A 17,641-nucleotide genomic window follows, 5' to 3' on the forward strand; every position below is an offset into this window, starting at 1 on the left:
CTGTAGCTTCTCTGCTTTATTGATTTTCATTCTTGTAGTCTCTGGTCTGTCCTTGATAATCTGCTTGTCCTGCTGCTTGCCAGTGCTGACTGTACTGTTGTTTTCTTTCTCTTGCCCCCCAGTTTTGTTTAGTTTTTATGATTATCCGAGGCAGATTCACGCCTCCAGTTTACTGATGTGGTGGGAAACTACAGAAACCACAGGAGAGGTAGGGTTTGCTCTCAGGTGTCACAGCCGAGTCTGTCCTGGTCAAAACTAGCAACAGCAACCACATATCAAATGTTCGTGAAGTATTTTGAGTATTTAGTTGTTAACACTTAAGCTATAAGAGCATGTGCATACTGTTCTCTAAGGCCAAATTGAGTGGCTTTTCAGAAGGTGAAAAGATCACTTGAAAAATTTAATTTATACAAATAATAATTTCTTCACTTGCCATTTTTGAAAATAAACTGTTCTGTCTCATCTTTTCCAGTTTCCCTGTTCTCCCTGTCTGGAAGGAAAAAAAAAAATCAGCCCCAGGCAGGTACCTCTCTTGAACAAATTAATTTTTGGACAAAGGAGTTCTACTTGCTGACAATTTCAAGCATTGAAAGTAAAGCCTGAGCAATGAGAAGTGCCAGCTGACTCTAACAAGTGAGGCTGCCAGCCCTTCTGTCTGTGCCCACTGTACATCCAGCTGTTCCAACTGCATGTAGTGAAGCAAAATGTTTCTGAAACTTCAGCCTTGGAGGAGCAAATTGTGCTGTTTGTATGTTGTGGGCCATAGAGAACTGGCCCGTGCTGGAGATACTCAGAAAAATCACTCAATAGCCTGTTGTATCCCTCCTCCCTCCTGCTGTATCAAACCTTAAAAACAAAACAAGAAAATTCTTGTAGTCAGGTGCAAGCAGACATTTATATTTTCAGCATTTTTCAGTGAAAATGCCTACTCCCAGTTTCATGAAAAAAAAAATCAAATTCACTGTCTGAAACTTTGCAGAGAAGGTAATAGTTTAAACAAGAAGATGAAGCTACCTGGAAAACCCCTGACTGTGGTTTCTTTTAGGAAATAACCTTTCTTTTAAAAAGAAAAAGTTCAGTGTTCTTGTTTGGAGAACTGGTTTTAGTAGTATCTTTAGAATGGCTGTGTCTCAGCACTGGGAGGTGACTTAGCAAGTTGCCTTTTCTATTATTTTGGGCTGTTGCATTATTTTCATAAGTGCTGTGGATGTTAGGTAGCATCCATTTGTACATTGCAGTTCATAATAGTATAATGTCATGCATTTTCCTAAAAATGAGTGTTTTGAACTGGTACAATTTAAATGCTAAAGTAACATTTTATTTTGATTTTTTTTTTCACGTGTAGCATTTTTATTAGAGTTAGGTGATGTTTCTGTGCTATCGGAGGCGCTCCATGAAAGGCTGCTGATGTTTCTAGGGTCATAGAAGAGTGGGAGAGAATTTTCTAAATAATTTAATTTTTCCTTTCCCAATTATCCTATATGGCTTTATATATTTGCATTACAAAGTACTTCTGTATGCTGAACTTACTTCTCACATTGATATTACTCCCGGCAGTGTGATGTGTTGCTAATGGTAATACTCAGTACCACTGCCACTGAAGAGCTGGCGTGCTCTGTGGGAAACTTAAGTAAACTGTGCTGCAAGTTGCCACTGTGTCCTACAACATTTTGTAGAATTTAGCAGTGTCAAATAGCTCTGTTGAATTAAAAAAATATATATCTTCAGTAATGTATCTCTTTAATTTGATGAATTTTTGTATTTCATAGAATAGAATGTCCTGAGTTGGAAGGGACCCACAAGGATCATCGAGTCCAACTCCTGTCCCTTATGTTATTTTTCCCGTGTGTTGCAAAAATTGAAGGGAAAAAAATACAATTCTACTGTTTTTAAGGCAAATTAAAAGTTTTAATTAAAAGGCTAGAAGCTCGTGAGGTTTATGGCATAAATAGAAGGATGTAAACAGTTTGAAATTTGTCAGCTGGAATATGTTACAGTCAAAATTTTGAAATAACTGATTAGAATGATGGATGGATGTATTAGATATTGGTACAAACCCACAAATGTGGGAAAACAGGTGAAACATACTTCTTAACATGGAATTGTATGTAATCAGGCTGGCATCTCTCATCTGGTTGTCTCAGGTGTAGTCCGTATTTGGAGTATTTTCACAATTGTAGGACCTTAAAATTAGTTGTAGATCATAGCACAGCATATAGGAAGGGAAGTATTAACTTGATGGAGGCCTCAGTTATTAAATCTGCTTTTCAGAAAGGACTGTGTCTTGTCTGTGCTTCTGTTGTTATTATACTAATACACTCAATTGTACTGCCAGTAGTGTACGCAAAAATTTTTTTTTTAATCAGTGAGTCACAAAACATATTTGGAAGAAGCTCATGACATGATGCACAAGACCAGCACAAAACCATTGTACTGTCTTTTTTCTTTTCTGGAATTTGTGGCTGTTGCTGTATAATTGGTAGACAAAGGTCTAAGTGTCTTGCTTGTGGTTATATAGAAAGTCTGTAGCAGAGTAAGGGATGCAAACCGTATGTTCTAGATCAGAAGGCATGGTGTTACATGCATATGTACTGATTTAGTGCTAGGAGGACCTGCTTTAGTAAACATGTCTCTTAAGTGTCAATAGCATCTAGGATCCTCAGCCCTGTTCAAAACTGAGATAGTGTGCAGCCTTCTTCTTTAAGTGCTCATACCACTTTTGAAAATAGAAGAATCAATATAAACTAAGTAAAAATTTCAAAAGCATGGAAATTACTTAAAGCTTTAAAGAGAAAGAAACTGCAATCTGGACACAGTTAATTAGCATGTAATTTCCTTGGAGGTACATTCCTTTGCCAGTGCTATACACCGCTAGTAGTTGTTTTGTGTGTGGATGTGGATTTATTTCTATGGGATTGCCATCTGGAAGAGCACAGAGTCAAGACATGGTTAACATATTGACCTTCTTCCTTCCTTGTTTTTCAAGCCGAATTCAGGCATATTAAAAATTCTGGTTCGTCTTATTAGAAGCAGGCTTCTCTGTGCAGTGGTGTAGTTGAGCTTATTCAGTGCCTTTATACAATTTGATGAGGGGGAAACAGATTGGGAGGAGAAGCCTCTGCGTATAGGAGCTGAAAATGGGGGCATTTCGTTTGTATTGTCGACAAGGTGTGCCCATCTGATTGAAGCCAGTGTGGATTTAAAGACCAAGTGCTAGTACGCATTTCTCCAAATATGCCAGTATCCCTGCTTCACTTGGTATCAACATGTCTTTCTTGAGATGGCGATTGCTTAACAGACTCCTGTTTGTTTTATGCTCCTCTAAACTACCTTGGAACAGAGTAGTCTGGCAATCAACTCTTCCAAGCACTGAAACATAACTTGCAATCCTCCAACAGAATTAGAGAAAGGACCAATATTCCTGTTACTTTCAATGTAAGTATATAAACCAACAGAAACTGAAAAAATAACTTCTCGAGCTTGTTATGTATGATAAAGAAGCCAAAATAATATTTTGATTTGTTTGTTTAAATCTTTTACAGGTACTCCTTACAAGCATTTTTACAAAGGAACCCCAAAATCTAGGGAGTTGCTTACAGTAAAGGAACTTGGTTGACTATATGCATACACTTTTGCTCCTCCAGCTTGAACATCCAGAGAGGCTGTTGCCATTTTTAAAGACTGTTCCTACGTTTCACTTGCTTCCTCCATATATATGTGTCTGTGTCCTGTGTATCAGTCAGCCCATACTTTATGGTGCTGTCAGATTTTTGGGTTGTACTTTTAATAGTTTCAAAGTTATAGTAGGTGTCATTAGTAGTACTTTTTGACTAAATCAAATGGCTTTTAAGTCAGAAGACCAACTGGAAGTCATAGGAAAGGTAAAAGGAAAGAGAAGAATAATAAAGTTCTCACACCCTGTCATAGTTGTACCGGAGTAACGTCAGTGTGGGACTGTCAGTTTCCTGTAGTATTAGGCTTGTCCTAATGTAATAGTGAGATTAGGTGCATCAGCGCATGTTTTATTTTGTAATACTGTTTGACTCCATAGCTACAGAATGCTTTAGTCTATGTATTCTGATGTCAGTGCAGTCTAATTACCCAATATCTCTCTGAAAACTACTTTGCTTAAAATAGGCTAGAGATTTTGTTTTGTAAATATTCTGAATTGTGAGACCTGTCATGCTGACAAGCCTTTATATTTTTATAATTTATGAATGTATACTTTGGTTTTCATGGAAGGAAAGCTTTTTTAAATTTTCCTAGTGTTAAGTTAGTGGATTGCCAGGATTTTTATGGAGTGTCCTCTTCAGTAAAATCTCTTGCTCTGCAGGTTGACACTGTTGGCCAATTGATGCATTTACTTGCATGTGATCTAATCTTATTTTTGCTTTCTGCAATGCTAGAGTAAGTGAAATCTGTCAAGGAGGTATTGGCACTTCTTGAGGAGTTTATGAAAGATATATCTGTCTTTGTTATTATTTTATGTGTACTTTTGATTTAGGAAATGTATTGCCACAGAATTACTTAGGTGTGTGTTTAAGAATGTCCAAGTGGCAGTAGGCATGAAGAACTTTATGAAGCATTTCTTGGCAAAACCTAATATACCTTTTATATCCTTTCCCTTTGGAGGTTAATTTTCCTCGTAGCTGCTCTTGTCCTAATCAAGTTTGGATTACTGCTCCTACAATTTTCCAGGCTTGTAGTGCACTTCAGTTGCCATAGGATACTCTGCTTGTTGATTAAGAAGTGTTTTAAGAATAGCATGAGCATTATGCATTGACTTCCTTTTAGTTCCAAGGGGCAGTTTAAGGATTTGCATGTGATCTGTTAAGTGCTGAATAGCTTTTGTTTTGCCTGCTAAAGCAGATAAGAATTTATCATGCAGTTTTCTTGGATGCCCAATAGATTAGACAGTAAATTATATTCCTTTCCTGGGCTTGTATCTTTTGTAATGAAGCCCATAATTACTAATCTTTAGTGGTGCTTGCAGTGCATGAAAGGCAGACTTGGTCCTTACCTCAAATGAGCTGCTTGATTTTCTGGTACTTGGTTATAAAAACATTAATGTTAGAAAATTATATTTGATGCTTCTCTCAGTAGTGTTACGAATAATTCTTGCGTTGTCTTTGCACCTATTTGAATGCCACCATTGCAGGACTATGTTCTATGGTTTGGTTTGTTTTTATATGATCCTGGTCTGTTTCTTCCCTCTGCCTGTGCCAAAATATTAGTGCTTTATAAAAACAAATAAGGAAAAAACCCACCCAAACCATCAGTGCTGTCAGTTGACAATTACTTTATTTCCTCTTGCTCTTTGTAATTTTATTTTTGTATGTTCTTTAAACTTCTAGTGTTTCTTTATCTCTAGTTCTAAATTTCTATGTTTTCTGTGTCAAATACTTGATTCATTGAAAGTATTTTGTCTCCTTGTACATTTAACTTTGTATCTCTGTCAAACACCCCATAGTATTTGTACAGAGTAAAGCTTATGATTAGAGAAAATGTATTTTGTAAAACCTTTGACTTTTTATTTTGGATCATAGGTAGCAAATATTGCTAATAGATCACAAGTTATTTTCAAGTTGTATGATATGAACTGTTACCTCGTTTTTTTTCAACTCATCTCATTTCAATTTCATTGCGATTTTGTAATTATTAGTTCCCAGCAGCCAGATTTCAAACATGGTTGTTTTCTGAGAATTAACTGTAATTCATCTTTCAAATGACATGTAGGGCATTCATGTTTAATTGACAGTTGAAAATGATGGCTGCTTGAAAATTATTAGAGTTGAAGTGGAAAAAAACATACCAAATTGGCAACAAAAGTAATTTTTACTGTAACTCAAGTGATTAACTTCTCATTAAAAAAATGCTGTAGGTGATCTCTGTAGGAGCTTGGAGGTGAAACAAAATCTTTATGCTTAACTAGTAGTCCTTGTCCAGTGATCTGAGAGTTTTATATTCCGAATCTTTACTATTTGTTTGTCAGTTAGATAATTTGTGATTATTGTAAACCATTATTTGTGCTGTTGCCTTTATTTATCTTACTTTTTTCCTTAATTACAGTGTACTTGGTATGCAACTATTAATAATACACATACATACTGCTTCTTCCAGGGAGCTCCAGGTGGCATATAAATAAAATGAGTATTAGTAGATAAGACAAATGAGGGAGATGAAGCCCAAGTCATCAGTTAAATAAGAATGTCTGATCTGTATTGTGATTGTTTGGGAAAAATTGCACAACAGTTTTTTTGGTATGCTGTCTATCATAGACATGTCTATGGTATTCTGTTTCCTTACCTGAAATCTTCAGCCACTTTGACCCCAACTTTATATATTAACCTGCAAAGCAATATGATTTTGTGGTTTTAAAGGTATAGCCAGGACTAAATTACTCCAACAGTTTATCTTAAAGTAGTAATCTAGAATACTTAAAAGATTAACTTGTTGTTCAAAATAAGTATTCACTCCGACTGTTTAAACTGGTTCATTACTAGAAGAGTAGTGGCATTTTTCTAGTTTTCAGATACGTCTGTAGGTGAAGATTTCTTAAAACTTGCAACTTAATTCTGAGTTCAGGTTATTGTTTTGCTTTTCTGTGTGTTTAACATCCTTTAGAACACAAGGTACAGCCACTGCCACTCATGCTATAAAGCTGGAAGTCTTCCTCATTGAAGAGAAAAGGGATCCTAACATATTGAAGAGGGAATTCCAGAAAGAAACAAGCTAGCTTACTTCTTTTGCTTAGACTCTCCCTCCCCAGAGTAGATATTATCTTTTTTTTCCCCAGCTTGACAAGAAACTAATAGCTGTGTCATGCTATTCGTTATGAAACTGTAGTTTCACGAAATTAAGAATGAACCTTACTGTAATTGTGTTTTCATTGAAGTTATGGTAAAAACTGATACCTTTAAAGTAATTAATGCTACTCAACTCTGGTAATTATTTCTAAATAACCTTTAAGTCAGCTTGCTTTTGGGTATTGCTTGGCTTCTTTGGCGTAAGTCAGTACAAGACAACTGTTTCCATGTTTCAGGGAAGGCCTGGTAGCCACACATAGCTGTGCTGCTGCTAGATGTATTTGCTTTTACCTTATAATAGTCTTGAGCTTCAACGATGTTAAGGTAAAAGAAAAGCTATAAATAAGAATTAACCTAATCAGCTACTGAGCTGCTGCAGAGTGTTTCTTCATGCTACTATTGCATAAAGTGCTTCTGGCATTCAGCAGAACTGCTGCGAGTAAAGCTTTTCAGTGGTGTAGGCGTCACATGAATACTTGGAGATACAGATGAGATTTTCACAATAAATATAACTGTTTGCAAGTATTTGAATAACTATATAATATATGTAAGTAAGACACTGAAGTATGAGAAATCATCATCACAAACTGGTAGCTTTGGGTTGAAGAGAAGTAATGTAACTTGTTAAACTTTATATTTAACACCTGTTAGTCACAACCTTAAGTTCAAACTTACTTTTTGTCTATTACTAGGAAAAACAAGGGATTTCCAGTCAGCCAGAGTGGAATCTGAAATTGTGCCAAAAATTACCAAAATGACAGTGTCTGGAAAGAAACAATCTATGGGATTTGAAGTTCCATGGTAAGCCAAGCCCTTGTACATAAAGGTACATCAGCAGCTCTTCTTTCAGACTGGTGCACCTGTAGCAAGTTTTCTTCTTCATTTTTTTTCTATTTTTTACAGCAGTTTTAGTGTCACTCTTCAGAACTAACCATCTCAGCTTTTTGTTTGACTCAGAATCACTTTCAGAAGATGGTACCTCACGTTTTGAGTTTAACAAATCCTTTCACTATGAATAGAGCAGAGACATATCAGCTAGCCAGATTATTTAAACATCCGTTTCATAGAATACTGAACTTTCTTGGGGTTCGTTTATTTTAAATTTAGTTCTCTAAGTGGAATTATGAAATCAATAAATCTTAACTGTAATTGCTTGTTCTTCAAAGGAAGTAATATATTTAAGAATAATTTATGGGGAAAACAATCACTTATGGCTAAACTTTGCCTTCGTCTGCAGCTTTTATTAACTTTAACAGGTGTCCAGGGTACAACTATTGCAGAGAAGAAATTGGTCCTCCTTAATGCATTAGCCAAATTAGAATGGCTGAGCAGTAATTCTGATTTTATCCCGACTTGGAACTGTTGAGGGACTGTCTTGTGAGAGTGTGAAAACAGACATTTGGATCAGAGTCCGCCTACAAGAATAGCCAGCAGTGAATACTTAATATAAAGAAGGGGCATGCATGTTGGGAATACAGTCTGTGAAATGTTATTCCATGTAGTGTTCAGTGTCTCCCTGCCTATTTTTTTTTTAATTAGGCTGTTTCTGTTAAGAATGGTTAATGGATTTTTCTTACTTGGATGTGCTTATTCTGTTTTTGAGCTCAATGTTGTAACAGCCACCTAAGCTGTGGCAAGAAATTCCATAGTTCATACTCAGGAAAAAAATTCACGAGTGTAAACAGTGCCAACATCCCAACCTCATCCTGCAGTGTTGGTACTTCTGATCTGGAAAGCATTTGTGGGAGGGAGGGGGTGGCATAGCCTTTGTTTTACAGTATTTTGTGCATGTTTGGTAACTGAGTGGAAAGTAAGCAGTTGAATCTGCTTAGTCTTAAGCATATTTAATACAATGTATGAAGCTGCTAAATGCCATTGCTAAGAGACATCACTTTCATTCAGCTACTTAGATGCAATAAGGTCTGAATTAAAACCTGGACCTTTCAGAATCCTCTTTCTGTGCTGTTTGAGATTTGCAATATATAAAAGAGAATGTATTTTTTTTTCTCCTTGCCTTTACTAATGAGAGACTCTGGGTGTGACAACTGGACTTGATAACGGAATTCCAGTCAACATCATGGCACATTTATTTCTGCTGTTTCTACTACTTACAAGTTGTAGTTTTTCACAGGGACTTTTGTGGATTCAGTTAATTTGGATAGAAGTTTATAAAAAGGCAGGAATCTTGAGTGAAAAAGATCTGCCAGCTAGTCCTGGATAGTAGTGATTGAATTTTTTTAGCTGTAATAATGATTATTTAAAATGTTTCTTTATAAAAAACAGGAAATGCAGAATTTTGTATCCGGTACTTATATAGCAGCTGCCACACCTTGTGTATGTGTGCCTGATCCATAGGGAAGGAGGAGATAAGAAGAATGCTTCCTCTTCTTCAGAGTGGAGTAATTCCTGGATAGGCTAGTGATGACTCAGTCTCTGAGGAAAGACAGTTGGCTCTAATATGGTTCTCACCCACTCTGCTTCTCTTCAGGGACCCTGAAGTAGTTTTTATCATGCTTGCGTCCAGTTGAGTGACATACTGTTTTTTGTGACAGGAAAAATTAAGCCTTCAGAACCTGGTGGTAATCCCTTTAGATAAATCCTCAGTATTGTGAAGATGTTTGTTAATTCGCCTCACTTACTTAGTGGTACCGCTGAAATACTAATCAAGGACAAGGCTCTTCTGCTGTAGAAATTGGATGCATTTAGGCATTTAGCTTTGAGTGGGTAGAATAGGTAAGAAGTGGAGCAATCTGTAAAAGAGCATGAGATTTGGAGCACAGTCAATCAATGAATATGGGAGACAGTGCAATTTAAAATTTAAACTTATCTGCCTGTCTGAAGACTCCTGCTTTAAGGAGTCTGTGGTGACTTTCTTTCTTCCTTTGCCCTGCAGGCCCCTGTGGAAGCACTGCCAAGGCAATAGAACCTTGACATGAAAAGGTGAGGAGGCGTTGACCATATTTGCATCACATTTTTCCTCCTCTGCTGTAGGACAGTGGCATTTGCTCTCCTGATTGTTTTCCTTACGGTTGGAATAACAGAATCAAATAATTGTTTTGGTTGGAAAAGACCTTTAAGGTGATTGAGTCCAACTGTTAACGTAGTACAGTCAAGTCCACCACTAAACTATGTCCCTAAGAGCCTCATCTACGCTCTTCTAAACACCTCCAGGGATGGTGACTCAACCACTTCCCTGGGCAGCCTGTTCCAATGCTTCACAACCCTTTCTGTGAATAAATTTTTCCTAATATCCCATCTAAACCTCCCTTGGTGCAACTAGAGGCCATTTCCTCTCATCATGTTGCTTATTACCTGGGAAGAAAGACCAACACCCACCTCATTCTTTTCCACAGTCTCTGCTTAAAGTCTGTTCTAAATACATTGTGGTGTGCTGAAGCACAAGCATTGTCTTGCAAACTTATAATGACTTTGTACACCTCTGTTTCTGAACCGAAAATGTGAACCCCTACCTCAACACCATGAGTATCAAGAGTTGTTTTTTTCTTCTGCAGTTATCTGCTGAATTATTGACAGCATAAGGTTGAGTTGTCAGGGAACAGAATGAATCTCTGTTTATTAACACCTAAGAAAGGCTGGTTCTTTTTATTATTTTCAGACACTTTTTAGGTTATTGTTGTATTGATAAATACACATTTCTGTGTACATAGTCTATATCACTGACCAAAAAATACAGCATTATAAATTATTTATAGCAGTTTGTATTCTGAAACATCTGTAGTTGTGCCCCCTATTCTCCTTTCCACATATTTGTGTGATGTTGGCGCAAACACCATTAGAAGGTGATTACATAGTATGTATGAACTAGTTTCTGTTGTCACCTTTTATGGGATCTTAAAGGTAATTCATGGACCATGTTTTTAAAACCAGTGGTCTGGCACTAGCAAAAAAATCACCATTCTTTGACTAGGTATTCAGTCTTTATGATTCAATCTTGTTATGAGGTATGACCTCATAATAAGAAATCTTATTTAAAATGGATGGATTATTAGAAACCGTGAATCGCTTTAAGCATTGTTTGCCTTTTTTTGCTGGATTTTCTTAGTGGGATTGTCTACAGAAAATGGAGTTTGCTCACTTCTGGTGAACTGTTTTTTCTGATGCACTAGCAAAACTGTTTACCAGGCTTTTTCTTCCTGTTAAGTCATGAAGGAAGCCAGAAGAAGTTGTGAGCAAAAAAGCATGAATATTTTAACCAGCCTGAGCAATATTGTGTAATTAATAATTTTGAAAGGGGAAATAGATGTAGACATTCCTGTAATGACTGTAAGTACTCCGAAAGAGTCGGTTGTGTAAAAATAATTCACTAAGCGTCCAGACTAGAAGACTGAAAATAATGTTTAAAAGGTAAATTATGCAGAGTTAACTTTCAGCAGATAAGCTTTCAAGTTCTTCTTTGAATGCATGGGAGTGTGAACCTTTCGACAGTTGTGTGAGATTGTCTTATAATGTCTTATAAAAACATATGCTGTATTTCTTAATTTTCCCCATAAAACAGTGATGTAACCATAACATTTTTACTCAGTTTACTCTTATGGTCCTTGTTGACAAGATGACATAGGCAGTTTCTGGCCTGGCAGTTTTAATTTTGACTAATGTTGGTCCTTGCCAGGCTTTTGTATGTCTGCTGATTTCCTAACAAAAAGCTGTGGTAAGCTCTTTTGACATTTGTGCCTGAATTGCTGGCGGTCAAGCTTTCTTGAGTACACGACCTCAGTGCACACACGAAGTGCTTAATGGTTCTGTCCTGTCAAAGAAATCAAGAGTTGCTTAATCAATGGCTCCACATTAGCAGGTAGCAGTGACATGGCAGATGGGCACAGATGTCTGCAAACCAAGACTGCTTTTGGTAGCTCCATCAAGTTCTCATGCAAAGATGCAAGCAGTTGGTTAGGAAGTTCTCTTCCTCCAAATATATTTTTTTTCTTGATCTGGTGGTTCAACAGAACTCAAACTAATTTGAAACTTTGCTACTCAAGGTGCTTGCTAATGCAATCGACTTGTTTATACCCTCAACTGCCTGCACTAATGACATACTAGGTATGCTATCCTATATACTAGGTATACTATCCTATATGCTCTGTCTTCTGACAGAAATTTTTCAAAATCCCAGTGGAAAAGGCTTACTGAAAAACATTTTCAGTGTCATTCATTTTTTTCCTTGACCGTTAGAGATGAAGCTTCTTAGTGTTTCTCTGAGCTGTTATCAAGCTTTCAATAAACAACTCATCTGGTTGTCATGAGGAATAACTAACTGTCATGGTCTTTTTGCTGCATCTCTCTTCATGTACTTCCATGAGACTGGAACTGCATGTTTCATCTGCTCGTCTTCCCCTTAGGTACCAAGCAATAACCCCACTCTCCCTTTTCCTGACATTGATCAGCAAAAAGCTGAATTATCTCATCAAGATGCTCTGTAAGTAGATCATGCACTCTATCCATTCTGGTATTTCTCCTCTGAAATGGCAAGTCTTGGTTTATCATGGCACAGGTTGTTTTCAGGTTTCTAAAACATGGTTGTATCTGAAACCTGTAAAACTCTTAACTGGAGCTGTGTACTGACTGTTCAAATATTGCACCCTTGAAAAAGTAGCGAAGCCTAATGTTATGATGACTGGAGTGAAATGTTTTGCTCGTTGTTTCACTTGTATTTAGCACTTTTTCTTTGCACCACACAAAATAAAAACTATTTGGGAGCCTTAAGCAGTCGTAGTCACAATAAAGCTACTTAGAACTGAGAGAGCAGTTATTTAATCTGGCAATAACTGTGATTCTTTCAGGTGCTGTAATTATTTCAAATTCTACCACTTGGCATCCATCCTTGTTTTTTGAATCCTTACTGACATAGGCTTTGGCCTGCAAGAAGATCTGAGCATCTGGGATTAGAAAAAAAAAATCATTACCTACCTAAACAAAACAGAGTTTAGAAGCTTGCAAATTACCTGTCTTTCAAAATACATTTTTGTCTTTTAACAGGCTTGATATGATAGTCTTCGAATATATTTTGGAAAGCTATAGAAAAACACAAGAGTTATGTTTGTAGGTCTCATCACTTGAGCTTCATCTAAATATCTTCCCATAAAATTATTTTTCATTTTTGAAAACTTGATTTGGGAAGAAATGGAGACATAGAAAAGGAGAGAAAACTATTGCCATCTGCAAAGGCTGCTTTGATATGACTTCTTATACAAATACTTCTCTCCAGAACTTCAAATACTAGAATTTCAAGGCAGAAAACTTGATACCCATGTGAAATACCATATTTGCATTACAGTGTGACCTTTGCCTATTGGCACCGGTCATAGGAATTCAGTGTGAAAGTGCTAGGTGATATGCTGACACTCAACTGAAGTTTATCTGAAAAAGGAAAAAGGTGGAAGAGACTTAATCTTGATGAAAGATGTCTAATGCAAATTAATTATAAGTATGAGACTCTTTTAATACGTGATTCAGGCAAAAATGATCTGGTGTACTCTGTATCATTCAGATGATTTTAAACACATTATTAAAATATGTAGAATGCTTTGTCACTGCAATTGTCTGCATAATTGCCTTCTATCAACTCGCTTATTTTCAGTCAATTTTTATGAAGTAAAATGTGCCTGAAGAGACATTGCAGAAAATAATTGTTGTGCTATTCCAAAGTAGATTTTCAGCTTGAACTTCATGTACTATTTAAGGAATTTTAAAAACACAGAGCCTTCTGTTCAGGCTCATAGAAATGGACTTAGCTTTTCCGGTAAAAGAAAGCACAGATAACTATAGTGAATATTTTTTCTGTGGTGTGTAGTCACCTTTCTCTCTCTAAAGCAATGATGACCCACCAATTTTCAGAATTTAGGGAATCAAGTGTATCTTCTTATAAAGGGTATTCAGCTTGTCAAGATACGGTGTTATATACCGAGTTTGCCTAATGCTATAGTTGGTGATACAGTGCAGCTGGTTTTGTAGTGTCAAATCTAAAATGTTATGATTGTTTGATCCAAGGCAGTAGTTTGATATACACTTTTTCTCCTTCAAATGGTTTGGAACCTATTGATAATAGACTTGATACAGAGTTGTCTGTCCATTTTGCAGAAGTGCAGGTACTACCTGTGCTCCTGCAACCAGTGTCACTGGCATAAAGTAAGTTTTTTACTTAACTAGTTTGAGAAATCTGTGTTGTTATATTCAGCCTTGATGTAAGACCCTGGCCTTGGGTTGTGGAACTGTAGCCAAATGAAATGAGTGCTTACATTTCTGCTTTGGGGTCTCACAGTCAAGAGGAAGACCTGGCTTTGGGCCTTAAGAAAAAGGTGTCAAAATAATTGTCTGCTGCAGTACTGATTACATAGGTGGGTTCTGAAACTGCAGGAAAATAGGGAAACCTATAAAATGTCCCATGTTGCTTAGTGCTATAAGGAGAAGCTAATTTTGTGGTCAGTCTGAGTATTTCCTAGGGCTAATTTTTTAGATCATAACTCTAGAACTGCTTTGTTCAATAGGCTTAACATGCTTGCACTGTATCATTTCCTGAGAAATATGTAGTGGAAAGAGACTAATATAATGCAAGTGCTCCTATGCCAACAGAAAATTAGAAGCAATGTCAAATAAAAGCAGAGGTGTCAAGATGTGGGATTCTGAAGTACCAAAATAAGTAGTTTTGTTTATAGAAGCTGAAAGGAGGAAAAGTGGGAAGGTAAATGTGGTGTGTAAACAGAAAGCGGAGAGTGAAAAATTCACAGTGCATGTGGAGACACTTGCGCATGAGAGCCTGCACTAATCCTTTCCATAGAGAGCAAGCAGCAGCATGGTGGTGCTACGTGGGAAAGGATTTCCAGTTTTCCAGGAGAAGCAGCTGCTTCTCCTTGGATAACATTTTAGTGTTTTGTAGTTATTTTCAATATACTGTAATAGGCAGTGGTTTATATTTTGAAGTTTGCTGTGATATAATGATGTCACACCTGTAATAACTGCTTCTGTTCCTGTCTTGCTGCTTATGTTAATGCCTCACCATGGAGCTCTGTCAGGCAGTAAGAAAGCTTCTGCTGTCCTGAAGATATTACTTAGCATTTGTTTTTAGTGGCCAACTTTGCTGTAACAGGTTAAGAATCATACTGTTTATTCTCAGAAAGCTTGTGTGAATTGGGGAAAGATCTGCATTTACAAATCCGAGAGAAAAAGAGTGAGAGAGTGTAAGAGAATGATACTTGCATTACTTACTATTAGGATTAGTTTGGTGATCTGTGGGAGAACAGGATGTTGGAGAGTTGGAGAATCCAAATCTCCTTGGTCCTACATGCCTTGTTTTATGCATAAACAAATTTTCTCAGCATTGATAAATGTAACTTGTTTGTTATGGCTCTATGTAAGCATTGCACATTAAACTGCAGCTCAGATATGCTTAGTATTTACTCTTTATACTGTATTACTGTTCTCACAATAGAGCATTGCTATGTTCAGCCGCAATACTTGTAGTATATGTAGAAGCTGTTGTAGGATTGATGCTTCAAAGTTGACTCGGCTTTTACTTCAGAGACAACCAGCTCTCCGTAGTTGTTCTGCACAACTGTCTTTTCCCTCCCTGTTAAAAGAAGTGCCTGTGGGAAGCTTTTGTTTATCTGTTTCATGTATTTTACAAGATTATTTCTTATCTTGCTTTTGTACACAGTGCTTTTCAGACAAGATGTTCAGAACTGGTATCTGTGCAGTTTGTATCCAGCTGCTTATCGCTTCCACCTTAATGGGTTTATCACAAACTCTTTGTCTGGGGCTTACATGATAGCGAAGGGAAAACTCAGTTTCTCTCCTGTATTTCTACAGCCTCTTTGTATTTTGCATTTCTTGTGTTTTCTTTTTTTTTCCCCTAGTGTGATTGCTGAAGAAAATGGCCATGCCAGCACACTTCAGAAAGGACTGTTAACTGGAGACACCAGTGTAGCTTCTGGGGTACTTGAGGCAGTCTCAAAATCTGCTCTTTCACCCCAAGTAGTGCAGGTTTCAGAAGAGCAGAATACGGTGCCTACTCCAGTAAAAAAGTCAAGCAAGACAAAACCACAAATAGATGTGAAAGCAGAGTTGGAGAAGAGACAAGGAGGAAAACAACTGCTTAATTTGGTGGTAATAGGTAATACTGTTAAATCATATTTTTGACAAACATAGAGATTAAAAACTGTGTTGGTTGCATCTGGAATTGATAAGAGAAGCAAAACTCCTCTCTCCAGGGAAGGGAAATCTCACACTGTTTTCAGTCGCATCTGCTTGACCATTATTCTTTGGAGGGAGTACATTCATATGGCCTTGACTAGGACGGGGAGGTTGACTTAGCTTCTGTTTGACAGTATAGTGAAATGTACTTTGGTTTGGTTCCTTTCTTGCAGTGTGTTCTTTTTAGTATGAATTTGGAGGTGCTATATGGCCACCATGCTGACTGTTTCAATAAACTATCTCTTTGTATCTCTTTCTGACAGAATTGTGAAATTCTGTGGATTGCATAAGCATTATTAGTGCATGTGATTTTCATATGTTTTAGTATACTTCTTCTTGTGCTATACTTAAAATGTGTAAATTAATAAAATTGATGCAATACTTATTTTCCTCTACAGGACATGTTGATGCAGGTAAAAGTACTTTAATGGGTCATCTACTTTACCTTTTGGGAAATGTGAACAAAAGAACTATGCACAAATATGAACAGGAATCCAAGAAGGCTGGCAAAGCTTCGTTTGCCTATGCATGGGTCTTGGATGAAACTGGTGAAGAAAGAGAAAGGTAGAAATATCTTTTAATGAAAATTAACTTTTTTCCTTGAAAGAACAGAATTTGTTAGGAAATACCAATCCACTAATAATGCTTTGGTAGAAATATTCCAGGTATTTAAAGATGTTTACTCAATACTTATTAGCAAATATTTTTCTTTGTCCATATAAGTACATGTTATCAAAATTAAAAAATAATGAGAATGAATGAGAATGAGAATTTGAGTATTTCTTCACATTTCTATGCTGTGTTGTGCAGACTAGGACTACAATGCAGAATGCTTTTACTGGCTGAGTTGGTTCATTTAAAGCTCCCTTACTGGTTTATTGCTGCCTAATTTCTTTCAGTTTGGCTATCGCTTTATGGGAAAGTTCTAGGTTAAGTTTTTCTATGAAAATGTGTCAAGATTTATAGACTAAGCACTGAAACGTCAGTTAATCACATGTGACTTACATTTAATATAAAATCTGTAAATTAATAAATTCTATTATTTATAATCTGCCCTTAATTTATTAACTTGAAATACAAAATTTAAAATTAAATTTTATCATATTGAAAAATTATGTAATGGGGAAGCAGTGAAGCTAATTAAAAAAATCTGTAAGAACTTTAAAGAACACTCTGTGGGAAGCTAAAGACATGATATTCTGTGTTCACAAAACAGTAAGAAAAGGCATTTTCTTATGTGTTTATACTTTTGCAATCACTTGTCACCCATGGTTTCATAGCATATAAGCTCTTCTGGTTGGAAAGACAAACTTCACAATGTAAACTGATCCCAAAGAACACAGTGTGAGGCATTCTCTGTCACGTGTGTAACCGTTGTGGTTTGTAAAGGTGGATACACTTCTACAGCATCCCTGTATGTAGCTAAACTTTGACCTATGGGAGTCCTTTCATTTCCGAAGTGCACATACAAACCTGAGTGGGGGGGTGGGTGCAGGTATGGGAAAGAGGGGAACAATCCATCCAACACAATTTTAAAAGTAGCCTTACATCAGTTATGGCTGATGATATTGTAGTGGTGGTATGTTGTTATGACATTATAGTCTAAGGATGTAAAAGAGGAAAAGCTGATG

General features: G+C 36.7%; 1 protein-coding gene across 1 annotated transcript in view; it reads left to right on the forward strand.

Annotated features, from left to right (window-relative positions):
• Positions 1-17,641, forward strand: part of HBS1L (HBS1 like translational GTPase) — a 62,290-nt gene that overhangs the window by 27,904 nt on the left and 16,745 nt on the right. The window contains exons 5-7 of the mRNA XM_082048657.1: positions 7,499-7,607; positions 15,674-15,930; positions 16,409-16,574. Coding sequence (XP_081904783.1) covers positions 7,499-7,607; positions 15,674-15,930; positions 16,409-16,574 — 532 coding nt within the window. The remainder of the gene's footprint in view (positions 1-7,498; positions 7,608-15,673; positions 15,931-16,408; positions 16,575-17,641) is intronic.

This window comes from Streptopelia decaocto (assembly GCF_964273445.1).
Source record: "Streptopelia decaocto genome assembly, chromosome: 3".
Classification (NCBI taxonomy): Eukaryota; Metazoa; Chordata; class Aves; order Columbiformes; family Columbidae; genus Streptopelia; species Streptopelia decaocto.